This window comes from Populus euphratica, unplaced genomic scaffold (genome assembly GCF_000495115.2).
Source record: "Populus euphratica unplaced genomic scaffold, PopEup_1.0 scaffold6.1, whole genome shotgun sequence".
Taxonomy (NCBI): domain Eukaryota; kingdom Viridiplantae; phylum Streptophyta; class Magnoliopsida; order Malpighiales; family Salicaceae; genus Populus; species Populus euphratica.
Genome location: NW_011499849.1, coordinates 2,682,268 through 2,699,665, shown reverse-complemented (window position 1 = coordinate 2,699,665; position 17,398 = coordinate 2,682,268). Strand labels below are relative to the sequence as shown.

General features: G+C 28.5%; 1 protein-coding gene across 1 annotated transcript; it reads right to left on the bottom strand.

Annotated features, from left to right (window-relative positions):
• Nucleotides 1-9,302: 9,302 nt before the first annotated feature.
• LOC105120609 (ethylene-responsive transcription factor RAP2-1-like) lies at nt 9,303-10,423 on the bottom strand. The gene has a single exon (XM_011018872.1). It carries the CDS (start codon nt 10,152-10,154, stop codon nt 9,681-9,683), a length of 474 nt encoding a protein of 157 aa, XP_011017174.1. The 5' UTR covers nt 10,155-10,423; the 3' UTR covers nt 9,303-9,680.
• Between the last annotated feature and the right edge of the window lie 6,975 nt (nt 10,424-17,398).

The following is a 17,398-nucleotide window of genomic DNA, read 5'->3' as shown; positions in this document are numbered from 1 at the left end:
AGGAGCATGCATTCACCATGAATCATGCTCGACAGGTTGTTTCAGCATCTCACTGAATTGAAAAGCGGAGCGCTAGAATGCCTTGAAAGTTGAAAGGTGACCAGAAAAGTGGTGTCAATTTCTAGCGTGAAACGACAGGGAGAGCAGGCCACGCTTTCCAAGTTGCAACATGTACACGGCATAAATGATTGTAACTTCTTTTATTCTTTCATTCATCACTCATTGATATTAATTTCAGGTCTTCGCGCAATTTCTTTTTGCAAAATAAAGGCCATATTTGTTTTTTTAAAAAAACAGTTTTTAAGAAATTATTTTCCAAACTTTTCTATATTTGTTTGTTATTAAAAAAGTTGGTTAACAGAAAATATTTTCCGGTCAACAAAAAACACTTTCCAGTCAACGAAAAACACTTTCCGGTCAACGAAAATATTTTTTAGTCAAAAATTTTTTTGTTTAATTTTCAAGAAAGTGTTTTAAAAGGGCGTGGCGGGTCGGTACAGCTACTATCAACAAGCCTGCACGGGACAAGAACACATGGCTACATGGTCGCCCGAACCAATGCCCTATATATATATAATATAAAACTAGGACGCGAGGTGAAACCTTCTCGCAATTTACTATAGATTCAAGCAATAATTTTTTATTTTTTTATTTTGATTCTCAAGTTTTTTTCTTGATTGGGTCTTCCATGACCAAAATTACTTCTAATTTGTTAAGCTAGGGCAACTGACGCATTTCCAATCATTTTTGTTTATCAAAAAATTATTTTTAGTTAAAAATTTTATTTTATTATATTTTTAATTTAAGATGAGAGGGATAAAATTATTAAACTTCAATGATAAAGAAAGAAAGTATTTATTTATATTAATTCTAATAATTAAAATAATTAATATTAATATTAATAAGTTCTATTTGATTAGAAGACTTTTAATAGGGTTTTTTAACATCTTTAAATTTCATAAATTTTTAAAAATATATTGATCACTAGAATTTGGGCTCAATATAAGATACATCACCTGCTTTTTTTAGAAAGGTTGGGTACATAACAGTCCATTAATAATAATAATAACAACAATAATAAAAAAAAATATTTATTTGAACTAGTAGATTTATATACCTGTGTGTTTTGTTTATAATAAAAAAAATATTTGTTTGAACTAGCAGATTTATATACCTGTGTGTTTTGTTTATTAAAGTCTTGACATGTTGGGCAAGAAAACATGATTTTTTTTTTCCTTTTAAAAATTACATTGAAACTTGTGATATAAACTATTTTTTTTACCTTTTAATTATGCTTTTAAGTAAATTATAAAACTTATATTTAAGAGTTCTTATAATAAACATATAAATTGTACACAAACACACGCCATCCAGAGTCCAACAAAAATGATTACTCAATAGTAAGGACAAGAGATTTTATTTAATCATGCATTATGAAAATTTCAAAACCTAGTTTAATAAATCTCAGTGTAAAGACGAGATATTTTATTTGGCACATATGGTGTGTGATTTACACGAAGCAAAAAAATAATAATCTTAGTGGCGTTATCGATTGTGATGATGATGTATGTACACCAGCCAGTGGAGAAGTTTGTGGTGTGGATATAAGTATGAGATGGGTTTTTAAAAAAAATAGAAAAATAAAAAAATAAAATTTGGAACGTATATCTGACTTGAATGTGGTACTATATCTTCGATTTAATAATGGACTGACATCAATTACAAAGACCTGATACTGAGAGAAGGCAGTCTTAATTATGCAATCATGATAATGATGTTTGGTTTCAAAATATCATTGTAAACTCTTTAGTCTTCATTCCTTAAGGCTCAGGATGCCCATGAAGTGTTTTATTATTATTATTATTATCATTATTATTATCAGGAATCAATCAACTGTTTTTTAGCCCACTTGGGAAGAATATTTGTAATCTGTCAAATTGCATAAATAAACTAAAAGAACAGGATTATGTCATGGAGCTAAACGGCGAAGCTTCTTCTGCTTCTTCTTTTTCTTTTTTTGTTAAATTCAGTCCCTAGCCTAATTGAATAAAATAATGATAGATTTATAAATTAGAAGTCAATGGACTAAAATGTTAGACACAAAGATAATATAGATCTAGTCCCAAACTTCTATAATTTTTATTTTGATAATAAAATTTGTTTATGTCATTTTCAATTTCTTGATGATAGAAAAACTAGCTAGAAAATGGTTGTAAAGAGAGAGAAATATTTGGTTATTATGATTTCAACAATCAAAATGATCAAATATGATGTTAAAATATTTCATTCGACAAGAAAAATTTAATTGTTTTGAAGTGAGTTTATTAAGGTTTGTTGGATATTTCTAAGATGTTTTCAAGTAAAATATTGGTTAAACAATAAGTTTTTTAGTTTTTTTTTTTTTAAAAAGCTCACTTTTTTATCAAATTTCTAGCCACTTTGCCTATTGTAAATTAGATAAGTATATAATATGTGATATGTCATAGCAAATGACGAGTTGAATATCACCACAAACATCATGTGATTTGATTTATTAAAAAAACAGAGTCAGCACCATGCTATTTGTCTCCTTAATAAGAAATAATTAAGCAAAGCTAGGATCGAGGATTGGTCTCGAGGCCCTCTTGTTTATTGCGGCCTGACCCTTTTCTAACTTTTATTTTTCTTTTACTTTCCATTCTTTCCTTTTTTTTTCTTAGTTTTTTTTGTCAATTGAAAGAATAATTACTATAATGATTAACATACTCTTCATTTTTTACATAGTTTTTAAATAATACTATTTTGATATTTTTTTTAGCTTGCTTTAATGATCATAAATATTTTTTTATTTTAATAGAAATAATGAATTCAGTTAAAAACTTTGCATTAATTAGGATAAACAAGAAATACATTAATAAAAAAATAGTTTTAGACTTAAAAAATGCATGTTTTATGCTTATTTAATATGACTTACATTCTTAATAAAAAGAAGACTATTGTTCTATAATTAGGAAAAAAAATTGAAAAGCTACGAGTGTAAAAGATTGGATATCTTAATATGTATTTTTATTTTTATTTTTTACTCTGAATAATATTAATGGATTTTTTATTATTTGTTGAATCAGATAATTTTTTATTGATTTTATTGAATACCCATGTTATCCTTTTTTTTTTGTAATGAAAATTTTTTTTATGAATTTTTTTTTCAAAATAACAATATTTTCATGTTTAATAAAATATATCGAAGAATTCTTTGAAACTTATACCTTTTTCAATATTAAAAAAAGTTCTGGCTCCTCATAGCATAGTGCAAGCATTCAAAATAGTATATTTTTTTTTGTGTTTCAAAAACATTTAAGAGTGTTTTTTATGTATAAATGATGTTTTTCACAACTTGTAGTGCTCCAAATAAAAAAATACAGAACTATTTTATACATGATAAAATCAAATGTCTTGATGATCTATACACATTGACAACTCAAGCATCAACGAGTTTAATGAAAAAATAAAAGTCAAATCAATTCTAAAGCTCCAATACCAACATAAATCCATAAACTAAAACAATAAATATGTCTTTTATTTAAACATTGAAAGTTCAAATAGATTGAATTCTAAAGCTATAGGAAACACATTTGACATATATATATATATATTTCTCTAACACTAACACAATTAACCAAAGAAATAAAATGTTACTTAAACCGTGTTTGTTTGTTGAAAAGTAGTTTTTTTTTTAAAAATAAAATCCAGAAAAGTAAATTATTTTCTAATATTTAGTAGTGTAATAGAAAATAAGTTGAAAAACACTTTCTAGTATTTGATTATGTCATGAAAAATGAGCTAAAAAATAACTTATTAATATTTTATTTTTCTCAAGTTGAACAAATCTTATAAATTAAAAAGTTGTATGAGAATTAAATTGAAAAAAAATATAATTTCATAAATTATCTCAAATAAAATAAATAATAATCAAAATAATAGAGGTCAAATCTAAAAAATAAAAAAATAAAAGATCAAGAAATTAAAATAATAATATTAACATTTCATAAATTATTTCAAATAAAATAAGTAATAAAGAAAAAAATGAGGATCAAATTTGATAGATAAAAAATTTTAATAAAAAAATGATAAGAAAAAAGAAAATAACAATTATAAAAATAAAGACCAAAATTAATATAAAAATTAAATTTTAAGAGATAAAATTGAATAATAAATATTCAAAACAAAATATATATAATACTCAAAAGTTTGAGAATCAAATTTGATATAATTAATAAATAATATGATATTTTTAAATTTTTCATAATTTTTGGAAAGTGTTTTTTATCCAAATTTTTCAAGAAAACATTTTTCTGAAAATCAAATCAATTTTGTTTTTTTAACTGGAGAGTATTTTTCGTTAATTTTTTTTTTTAACTGGAGAGTATTTTTCGTTAGTCAACTTTTTTAATAATAAATAAATATAAAAAAAAAATTAAAAATTTCTCAAAAATTACTTTATAATAAATAAGCATGGCCTACCTTAAACCCAAATCAAATGATCTTTAAAGTAAAGAAAAAACACTCCTAAGAATGCAACAATAATGACGTCCTGCAGCATGAATCATAGTTCACCTGGATCAATATCAATGCATTTGCTTCTTCTCAGTTCTTAAAATATTCAAAACCTGGACACCGCACTCGACTCTTATAAAAATATTAATTATGCATTATCCAGTTAATTGATCTAATTGAATCTATGTATGAACCTCGCAACTATAATCCATTTGTTGGTCTGGAATGGAAACCCAATTATCTTTCTATCAATATATAATTTAATATATCTGCATCAATTACAATAATCCATAATTTTCCTGCACTCTTCAATATACTAGTTATAAATCCCTCAATAAATATTGGATTAAGGCATCATATAAAAAAAGCGCTAAAACCATTACATAAACAATGTAGGGTAAGTGTAGAGACCTTTGTTAAATATTTAGACTTGATAACTCCAACTTCAATGTTTACTAATTAATCCAACCCTTAGAGGATCAGCCATTAATTAAACACTCTTGATTCCTTAATCCCTAAACTCTTATTAATCACTTTAAGATGCATACAAAAACTCACTTAAAAGATAAGAAATAATAGAAAATCATCTTAGAATTGATTAAAAACAAATATTTTGATCCTTTCTTCGAGCTCCCTCTTCTTTTCTCCGTAACTCGCTCAAAGTTTTGAATATCTAGCAAATAAAAGAACCGTAAATTACTATCAGGGGTTTTTATTCTTTTAAATATTATGCATTTACAAAATTATCCTTATTTAAGAAGTACTTAATTGTAAAATCCAGTAATAAGTTTGCTTTTGTTTTTGACCCAGGGAGAAGTCATTTCCATGGAAATCTGACAGAAAGACACATATATGCAAATGGAATCGCTGAGTTAATTTGAACAACGGAACCTTTAGTTACGATAAAGTGTTTTTTTCCCTAGAGATTCATAAATGAATTAGAACTTAGAATAAAAAAAGAAGAAGTTGTTTTGTATATTCAAATTAATAAAAATGCTAAATCAAAGATAGAAAACGCTGGTTTAAATTAACTAAGATAGGTATTTTTGCTAATACACTTGTAGTTATCGATCTTTCCTCTTTATTTTAGAAATCTTATGTTAAAACAAAAGGAGAAAAGAAGAGAAGAAAGGTTTATGTCCCTTCGTTAGAGCCATGCAGATATACTTTACAATACTAATTAGCAGAAAAATGAACTAAATAAAAACATGTATTGCAATGTAGTACTTCCGTCCCGGAAATGTTAAGAGAATTAAAAAATATATATATTCTTGAAAATCGACAATGGTTGTGAGTAATCCTGTATATCTATATATCTTTATGGGAATCACTTTTGTATTGGAGGACAGATGAAGCCTAACTGGGAAGCCGCGGATGCTCGCCATTGCCACGAATAAGAGTTCCATACACAAGGGTCCAAACAATGAAGAACTCAAAAAAGAAAAATATAGAAAACCCATATATAAAGTGACGAATCAAGTTTTTAACAATAAATTTTGTATATATCTTTTTAAAAATTACTGAATAAAAAAATATATAAATATAATTTTTTAAAATTTTCAAGCAAGTTGTATTGACATGCATGAGTCCCAAATACATTCTAACAAAGACATGCTGCGCCTAGCTGCGTGCCAAGCTCAAGCACTATCAAGCCAATGAGATGGGCTTGACATGCATCTCCTGAAAGTGTTGAGCCCAAGGATTTTTGACATCACACTCCGTGCATGATTAGATTCCCTACATCCATTGATTCGAACATGATACCTAAATTTAATGTCATAATCCTATAGATTTTTATATAAATTATAAATAAATTATTTTTCAACACATAGATTTAATTAAACAAGTCTACATTCCAACATTATTAGGTGTATTAAAATCTCGAATCATAATATAAAATTAATTTATAAAGGTAGGATAACTCTTTAACCCCTTCACTCTAGCAAAAAAACAAGATTTATAAGCTATAAATACCATTTGAATTATCTAAGTAAGAGGTTTACATCCTTTCATTCTTAATAGTTTTAACATACATATTTTTAGAGTTTACTTTTGTAAAATATATTTTTACTTTTAAAAAAAAAATATATTTAACCATATAAAAATTCTTAAATCTAAAAAGAAAAAAACTTCTTACAAACATCAATTATATTAATTATCTTGACTTATCAAATATCTAGTATAAGTTACCAGCAATCTTGACTTATTAGATATTTAATATAAACTACCAACTATCTTAACTAAAATAAATAAATCAAATTATTATAATCAAGAAATTAATCAATTATTGAGTATATAAACTTTACTTCTACGCTACATAAAATGATCCTCAGACACTTCACAGGCAAGGCTTCGTGCATAAACATTTGACAACAGTTGGATCTAAATACATGTATAGTCAAATCAAATAATAAACAAACGAAAAACCCACTCACCGCCCACCTTTCATCACCCTTCAACTTCCTGCAACAACCTTTCGTAAGCTTTCCACCATCCCATGACGGTGACCACCTCCTGATCAAGGACCGCTTGCTCTCTCTCTGTCTGTCTCTCACACACACACACTTACCCACTGGTGTTTCATTGTGTTTTGTGGTGTCCACATGCACTTCAAAAGTGGCATTTCTTGATGCCTAACTCTGCCTTATTTCCTTATCTATTTTCTTTGTTTGGCATCTTCCAAATTTTACTAGCTATATCACTACTAGAGAAATAAAAGGTAGGCCATTGCTGTTTATTTATATTATCCCCATCTACCATGGTCATTCTTCTTCCTCTCCTCATCATCATAAGTCTAGCTTAATTATCATCATAAATCCAGCTTAACATTATTATATACAACCGTACAAACATCACAAGATACTAGTGGTTAAGTTGCTGAAAATCCACCAAAGATTATAACCTTCCAAGGTCGTTATAGTTTGGAAGGTATAGAAGGCTAGATTTGGATAACTGTAATACCTATAACGTAAATATCTTGGAAGAGTTGAGGACTCTTCGATGCCTAAATCAATTTAGACAGTAAATAAAAGCCATGTGATGATGTGTGTGTGTGTGTGTTTAGTTGTATAAATATTTAGGTTTGGGAAAGAAGAATAAGAAGAATTTCATTTTTTTTCCCTGCTCTTAGCAGAAGATGTCTTATCTTGAGCTAGGTTCAAGGCTATCATATGCATGTGTCAATGCAAGGATATGATGATCAATGTTATTGTCATCCGTCATTTTGAACCATTTGGGGGTCAAAGACCAGTGACAACAGGCCACTATAAAAGTTGGTCTAATTCTTAGAAGTACGATATTGTCTATGAAGATATGTCCGCTAGCTCATGTTGCCAAGATCATCATTGTTCATTCCTTAAGTTGCAACTGTTTGTCACAGACCTTTGTTTCAAATTGATCTGAAAAATGCCCTTTTAAATAAGCTTCTGACTGAAAAACTGTATATGTGTCCTTCTCATGGACTTCCTCGCCCCATCTGCCATGTCTGTCACATACATTAGGGTCTTTATAAGGGAGTCTTCAGCTTGTGGTAACCAAGATTAGGTTTTCTTTCAGTGCACATGATTTTTCTCTTTTTACGCGTCACTAAAGAAGCGTGCCCTCATTCTAGTCCGATCGAGGTTTGATTGTCCAGGGATCTCAGTAAGCCTCCTACCGGAGATGAACCCTATGACATCTCGAGATCAATCTGATAATAGAAGCTTTGAGCTTGTTACGCCATCAAAACTAGTCAGAGCTTAAATCGATGACCCTCGTAGAAGATCGTATAAGTGGGGAAAAAAGAAGAAGCTATGTAATATACAAGCGAAAAGTAATAAGAAGAAAACCTAGATGGATAATGGTTAATCTTTGATAAATGAGCGTTACAACTCATCATGGTTTTACGAATCTAATTTTAAGCATTAAGTCTTTTACTAATCTGCTTGGTTACAGGAAAATAATTTTTTTTAAAAGGAGTACTTAAAAAAATTAAATTTTATAAAAATAAATTATTTTTTAATATTTAATATAAACACTTTCTAGTATTTGATTATATTATAGAAAAAAAACCATAAATTAGTTTATTAATATTTTATTTTTTTAATTTTATTAAAATAATAAAAAAAATCTTTTAGATTAAAAGGTTGAATGAGAATAAAATTGAAAAAAATTTAATTTTATAAATTATTTTAAATAAAATAAGTAATAATCAAACCAATAAAAATCAAATCTAATAGATAAAAAAATTAAAATATGATGAAAATAAAATAATAATAATTAAAATTTTATAAATTATTTTAAATAAAATAAATAATAATAAAAAAATGAGGTCCAAATTTGATAGATAAAAAATTATAATTTAAAAAATAATAGAAGAAAAGTAAATAATCATAAAAATAACAATAAAAATTAATATAAAAATTAAATTAAATAAAATTTTAAGGAATAAATTTTAAAAAATATTTAAACAAATAAATTATATAGCAATTAAAAAATTAAATACTAAATTTGATATAATTAGCAAATGATATAATATTTTTAAATTTTTTATAACTTCTAAAATATATTTTTGATCCAAAATTAAAAAAATACTTTTCTAAAAATCAAAAATATAAAAAAATTTAAAAATTAATTATTTAAAAATTACTTTTTAAAAAATAAATCCACCATGAAAATAAAAAATCAAGAACAAACGTGAACATTAGCTGCATCTCGGGATATAACCACTGACCCATCAACTACTAAAAGACAAAATAAACACAGAATCGAACTTGTTGATGAACCAACCAAACTAAAAATAACTATTCATCAACCTTGTAGCCCACTTTAATTTTAATTTGTTACAACTTACCAGTGATTGATGGTTCATCGTCGCTGGAACTCATTTGTGAGAATTAAGAAATATTTTCACTCTCTCATCAAACATAATCCTTCTGATTATATTCTGTTCAATTAACACACGCTCGATACTATTACTAATTCACTACTACTTCTGCCGGAAAGTTTCTCAGGCTGAAAGATATACGCTTGTCTAACCAGAAAAAAGATCTTAATAGACATTAAACCCCCTCCCACACACACACAAACACCCCCAAGAAAAGAAAAGAAAAACCACAAACAATTAATTAGTTATAACAGCTAATTAATTAACGTTGACCTTCTTTTGATCACTCTTCATCACAATTCTCTGGGTACTCGTTCAAATCAGGTTTCTCTGAAATTAACAGTCGATTTGCTGGCGAGTTGTCTCCTGGTGATGCATGGAGAGCTGTTTGCAAGGCATCAACTTTAGCCCCGACCTCAGTGGCTTTCTTGCGTATAGAAGCAGCAGACACATCACACAACTCATCTTCTTGGTGTATCAAATCAGGGAAATTAAGCCTAACAGAAGGCCCTCGGAGATAGAAAACGGCTGTGTCGTACGCACGAGCTGCAGCAATTGGTGTTGAGTAGGACCCAAGCCAAATCCTAGACCTCTTGTTTGGTTCTCTAATTTCAGCTACCCACTTACCCCACTTCCTCATCCTTATCCCTCTATATGGCTTCTCCTGGTTTTGTTGCCTACCATGCTTACGCTTCCCTAAGCTTGTTGTTGAAGTTGAACCTGAAGCACTTGATGATGTATAACACTCTCCTTCCATGCTTTATTTTAACAACTAAAAGTAGTACTCACTAAGTTAAAAGGTTTGGTGTCTAAAAGGGAAAAACAAGAACCCAGGAAGAATCTGGTTTCAATACTAAAAATACATATACGGTTTCTTCATGGCATGGTGTCCATGTAATTAGATATCGAGAGGTTAGGCTAGAGTTTCCTGCTTGGCTGCTAGTCTGTCTTCTGGGAGCGGCCGCCACGTTGATCTTCCTTTTAGATAAACCCAAATTTGGCCGACATAGTCCATCTCCCAGTTTTCCTGATATATATATATATATTCTTGAGTTTTCGAGTTAATTTATTTTTGCAGTTAGGATTGGAGGATATAATTTAATATATATTTGCTTTTTTTTAATAAAGTAAAATATCTAAAATTTAAGAATAATTATAGATAGGCTAGATGTCTTTTTATATAGCTTTTTTGTATTTATCAATAAAGGTTGTGTACATGACTTATTATATTTATTAATATCATTTTAAATATTTAATCAGATAAAAAAAATATCAAGTGTCTTCATAAAAAAATTATGAAGCACAATAGGAATGCATTTCAAAATATATAACGGCCATTATCAAACTTTCTGTACTTTATATATATATATATATTTCTTTATTTGTGTCCAATCTTATCGTATTAATTTGATAATGTTGTTACAGTAATATCTATTCAAAGTATCTTTGTACTATAAAAGTATTAAAATACATGTTTTTAGGGTATTTTTCAATAATTTAAAATATATTAAAACCCCTTATAAACATTTAAAAATATATTAAATTATTTCATTTTTAATTACAAATATTTTTTATAAAAACAACTACACAATATTATTAAGTAAGTATTATTCAATTTTTTTATTTAACTATATGATAATAAAAATAAATATTTATAAGAAAGCTATTGAATAACTTCATTTTTTTTGTCATTTTTTAATATTTTTATTTTGATAATAAAATATATTTTTTATTAGCATCTAGTCTTATTGAATAAAAAGTAAAAGCAATAAGAAAAATTATATGCACAAAAAATATAATTATTTGAATTAAAAAGACAAAAAATGTATTTTTAATTAAAAACTTAATTTATTTATTCATAATTTTTATGTTTTGAAAAAAAATATTTTTTTCTTTATGAGGAGTATTATTTTTTAAGTAAAAACTTATTAGGGTGAGAGCAAGTTTCAATTAAAAAAAAAATTAATCATTTGCCGCACCTAAACAAAAAAGAAAAGAAAAAAGAAAAAAATTACAATAAGAAGTAGATAATGCATATTAGGTTAATGGATAATTATTTATAAATAAATTGAGAAATCATTTTAAAAACAATGGCATAGTTGAATAATCCTTGAAGATTTATTTTAATAAATTGTTTTAAAGAGGATTTTAGTATAAAATTTTAAAAAGAAAAAAATGTTAAAAAGAAATTAACAAAAAAGGCCAGGGATTTGGACCTAGATTTTTAGATCTGCTCCCCTGGGTCCTTTTTTTCTCTCTAAGGGTTTGTCTATTAATTTAAATTGTGACTGGAAAATTGAGATTTGAATTTTAAAAATTTAAAAATTTAAATTTCAACTTATATATTTAATTTATAAATATTATAAAAACATCATAGGAACCTTAATGAAAACTTTTCAATTTAAAAACACCAAATCTCAATTTTCTCTCTTCTTTTTTTCATTTTATATTTCCTCTCATGAAATTAGAGTTAGAACCGCTAAATCATAAAATTACTACTATTGCAACACCAACAAGTTATGCAGGACGGTTGCTCACCAAATCTAGAAATTTCGATTGTTTAGTTTATGGATAGAAATAAATGTTAAATAATCCTAATAATTTGTAAGCATATTTAAATTTAACGCTATAGTAAAAAGAACTACTAATTATACAATATTTCCACTTAAAATCACAAGAATTAAAATTTTAAATTTTAGAGTTATTAAAATTTTATATAGTTATTAAATTTAAAATTTATAAAATTAGTTAAGATTAATGTAAATTATTCTGGTTATCTATATTAATAAAAAAATAAAATTTTAAAAATTAATTTATTACGTTAAGTCAATTATAAAACAGTAGACGGTGGTAGATGGATGGATGGACGGACGGACGGGGCATAATAGTGACTTGCCGCTTACGCAACAGCAATGAATTCGTGGCCCTGGAAAATAGCTGCCATTGGAGAATTAAGAGCCTATCTTAGTCTAAAGTTGTTAAATCACCTTTTTCTGTCGACTCTCTTTTTCATCTAATTAATGTCAGTCTCCTATTGTTTCATGTATTTTAGTGCACAAAGTATGATTTTGGTGCGTTGTCATACGTGTAATGGTTCGGAGATTCCACTTTTATATAACGATGATGTATTTAACTTCAAAGCATTGATAAGGAGTAGTAAAGATACATTAATGCTTCTGTAAAAAAAATAAAAAAATATGCGTGTGATAAACTAATTTCGAGGCATAACATAACAATATGAAAGTTTGACCGCCCCCTACCGTTCTTAAAATATAGAGATGATATTTTCACCTGATTCATTCGGTATTTTCAATCAGATTTTCACCTGATTTCAACGAGGTAAAAAAATCTTTTTTTATTTTATTTTTTTAATATATATAATTATTATCATAATATTATCTTACAAACCTTGTAAGAATCAATCTAAGTTCATAACTTTGCTTTAAAGTTAAAGTTTGATTTATAATTATTAATGTGTTATAATAACAATGGTCAGTTGAGAAAATATAAAACTAGTGTGTTAATGTCCCTTGTTATTGCATATAATATATGACAATTACTAAATCACGTGATGGTATTTCAATATGAGTTAGCCAAATAATAATAAATAAATAAAAATCAAAGGGAAAGGCACCGAATAGGAGCAGCCAAATGGTTGAAAATAATCAAAAGTCAAATGAAATGAAACAAAATTTGGGTTCGAGGAATCCTAATCTGGGATTGATTCAGTGGATATAAGGGATGGATTGTCCGTTACAAAAATGTGTAAGAATGCGGCAATTCATATCTAACCACACAACGCGTTGGATCAAAAGTCAATTTAAGCAATTACAACTACTAGTTGTAGCTCTAACTAAATTAATTAGATTTTTAAATTTATTTTTTAAAAATTATTAATTTAAATTTTATAAATTTATATAATTGTTAATTTTAGAATCCGTAGAATTAATTAAAATACACGCAAACTGAACTAGATATCCATATTACTAAAAAAAATAAATTCAAATGTAAAATAAAAATATTAGCCACCTTAAATTTTGGGCCGGTAATAAAGAATATATATATATATATATATATATATATAAATATAAAGAAACATAATCTCACAATGTGTCATGCTATTTGATATATTTAATTAATTACTTGTTAATATGTTTTTAATAAATTAAAAATACAAATTGAATTAAAACAAAATAACTCATTAACATATTTATTTATTTATTTAATGTTGCCATATATCATGGTCCATTTGATGGTCTAGATTTCAAATTAAAAGATATTTGAATTGTCTAGGTGTATTTTGTTTGATCTAATAGTCCCAAACCTTGTTCAAAACTCATTTGTTTAAAAAATGAAAATTTCAACTAACCTGGTTTGTCCATCTCTCTCCGTCATTTTCCTTCCATGTCTTTCTAGTTAAGCTTTTATTAGGTTCGAGTAGGATGAAATTTTGGGATCATACTAAGAGATATAAAAGAATTATAAACTAAATAAAAAAACATTGGATTAGGGATTAAATAAAAAAAACATTGGATTATGGACCTTTTTTTTTTGAGAAAAAAGCTAAATCACAGACCAAATAAAAAAAATAAAGAATTATAAAAGAATTAGAACTAAATCAAAAAATAAAAATTTAATGAGGGATTAAATTTAATAAATGATTGGCACGTGTAACGTATATGTCAATGTAAGAGGAAGGCCACTGAGTTTGGATAACGCGTCCCACCTCCTCTGAACCTTGATGATGATCTTTTTTGTATCTTTGAAATCAACTCGACAACGCAGCCCCAATGTGGATTTGATAATCTTTTTTTTTTGCTCTTTCTTCTTTCCTCTTCAATTTTCACACTTATATTTGAAAAAAATACTCTCATGGAATTCTGTTCAGAATGCTTAAAAATCTTGAAATAATATAGCACTCTGAGTATTGGTTTGGGAAAAGTTTGGATCTGAGTTTTTTAAAAATTTTAAGTTTTTTTTTTGAATAAATTATTGTTTGTGTTTTTAAATTGTTTTTACATGTTGATATAATAAATTTTAAAATAAAATATTAATTCAATATACTTTTAAACAAAAAAATAATTGTTACCACTGCTTCTATCACAGTTCAAAGCATTCCCTGAATCATGTTATGACAGAAGAACAACGAAAAAGGGCCTGGATTCAGTACCATGTTTTATACACAAGGTTCATGTTAGTTTGTCGTTTGCGGATGCTTATGTTGAATGTAAACCTTTCCAGTCAGATGGTCAATCATTAATCACTTCTTGAAATGCGGGCTGCATAAACCCATCGCAATCCAATTCCTACCACAGATTTGATCACAAGAAAGCAGCTGCAATAAAAAGAAAAAGAAAAAGAAAAAGAAAAATTGCTGCTTGGTTGTTGTTCGTGACTAGTCCAATGAACCAGAGCAATCCATTGAACCAGGTCTCCAACCAGAAAGCTTGAGGTTCTCACCTCTTTTCTTAATCCTTCGCCACAGGAACAAAGTCCAAGGCCCCCTTGGATGATTGTGCCTTGCCACTTCATTTTCCATGTTAAAATAGGATGAGTTACTTGGTACTGAATCACTGATATGGCTGAAATAAATAACATAAAAGAAAATTAAGTTACCATCATATGTCTTGCTGATATTTGCTTTGGACAGCTTCAGCTCTCCAATTCATTGAAACATTGAACCTGACCTCCATTTCAGAAAAAAAAATCTTCAAGTCCTAATCCAACAGGGTCGAAAAGGACATCTTCTGATCAAGTGCTCTGAACTTCTGCAACTCTGCTTAATCAATATGCCCTCCTGAAGCAATCCACACATTTTCAAAATCCACCGAATCTTCATGACAGAACTCGTCGGGATCATATTGGCATACGTCATGTTGCTGCTAACATACAAAGTAGAAAAGAAAATTAATTTAATCCAGGGCACATGTTCAGGCTCTGTCTGGTCTTTCTACAAGTCATGGCACCGCGGCTTTAGAGAAACAAGAAAACAGTTGCTTTTAAAAGTAAAAGCCCTTTGAACCTTGTTTTGCTAATTGCTCAAGGGATTTGAAGGTTCAGAGCCGGAACGATATCTTCCCAAACACTTTCAGCAACTCTGTAAAAAGTAATGGCATAAGACCAGTGAAGCTTACGGATACAGAACTACCAGTTTGTAAATTGGATGCAGCCGCGTCAACCTTCACATTGAGATAATGAACTGAGCTTCACATTTATTAATTGAACTATAGCCTTGCCCTCATATGGTATATCTATTCGAAGTTTAATAAACAATGAAATGCCCTTCAAAACACAATATTCAATCACTATAAAAAAACCCGCGTCTTCTGACTCGATTTCCTCGTATTCACTATGATTTAACAGATAATCCTGCTCATCTTCCTCTTCCCCTTCCGAAACGCTGAAATCCTCACGCCAATAAACCCAGGCCTCTCAATTACAAGTTCTTCAACAAACACCCTTCAAATCAACCCCCCGTCTCCATCCTCCTTCATATCCGTAACCGAAAACAACCCATCATCCGTTTCCAAATCCTCACTCTTAGCCCTGCCTTTCGGCACCAAATCATTCTCAGTCACCTCTCCATTCTCAACCTCAATCAACGGAACCCACAAATCCTAATGTCTCCCCAATGCTTTATCCCTATCCCCGACTACAACAGTCCACAAATTCGCCTCCATAGCCTTTCTTAAAATTTCCAAAAAATCGGAATCAGCTGAAACCACAACCAACCACTCCAACCTCATACTCATTGAATGCTGTATTTGTCTCTTCAATGCCCAATCTGCAGCTTGTGGCTTATCCTCCGCTGCCTTCACATAAACCCCAGCTCTCGTCAGCTCTGCCGCTAATCCGTACCAAACTTTTGGAGTTAACAACTTTCAAACCTCTCCTTGCTGTCTTCACATAAACCCCAGCTCTCCTCAACGCTGCTGCAAATCCGTACCCAACTTTAGTTAACAACTTCCTAACCTCTCCTTAAATCGCTGCCATTTTTCACCTTCCAACGACGTCATTCTATTCAACTTCTTCTGTCTTTCCCTCTGGTGTAATTGCTTAAACGCTTCTTAAAATCCAAATCAGTCGTACATCTGCGCCAAAAAACACCACAAATATATGGTTCTGAAGGACTTACCAATCCTTTTCTCTCCAAAATCTCTAACTGTTTTGAAGTGAGAGCGTGTTTGTTGTTGTTGTTTGAGGTTAGTAGGGAAGTTGCGGTGGCGTCTATGTTTTTGCAAAGAGGAGTCGGCTAATTTGTGAAGTGGAGATCCCTTTCGCTCACACTAGTCAATTCAAGTCAAGTGAAGTCAAGTGCTATAGATTTTCTCATATTTTGGCGGGTGATTCTCCTTTTTAATATAGGAGTTAGAAAATTCTGAGAAAATAGAAGGTTTTGGAAAATAGCATAGCCAATAAAATATTCATATTTTAAAAAATCACAGGTGAGAAATATTGTATTTTATGCAAAAATTTAAAATGAACCAGAAGACAATTCAAATAGAAAAAGAAAAGATAAAAAAAAAAATGACGGAGGAAAAAAAGAGAGATCTTGGAGGCATAAGTAGCAACGAGAAGACTCAGCCATTTGGAATTTGGGGTACAGAAATAGAACCGGACTTTGATATAATTATTATGTCAAATTAAAGGTAGGTTAGTCTGTGGTTGTGAGTATTTTTTAAAATATTTTTATATTAAAATAATATTTTTTTATTTTTAAAAAATTATTTTTAATATTAGTATATTAAAATTATTCAAAATATAAAAAAAAATAATTTTTAATAAAAAAATAATTTTTTAAAAAGACCATGAGTTATAAACACTACCTCAGTAAATTAACTGTTAACATAAAAATTTTAAATGGGCTATTGATAATCAAGAATGCCCAACTGGGCTTTCATTTTGTTTGTGGGCTTTAGCAAAACATTGTTCTTATACATTCAAGAAACCAATGCTGTTTCTGTAAAGCGCTGTTCGAATTCAAAACAATTTCAAAACTGG

Coding starts and splice junctions, on each gene's coding strand:
- LOC105120609 (XM_011018872.1), bottom strand. CDS start 10,154: ATGGAAGGAGAGTGTTATACATCATCAAGTGCTTCAGGTTCAACTTCA.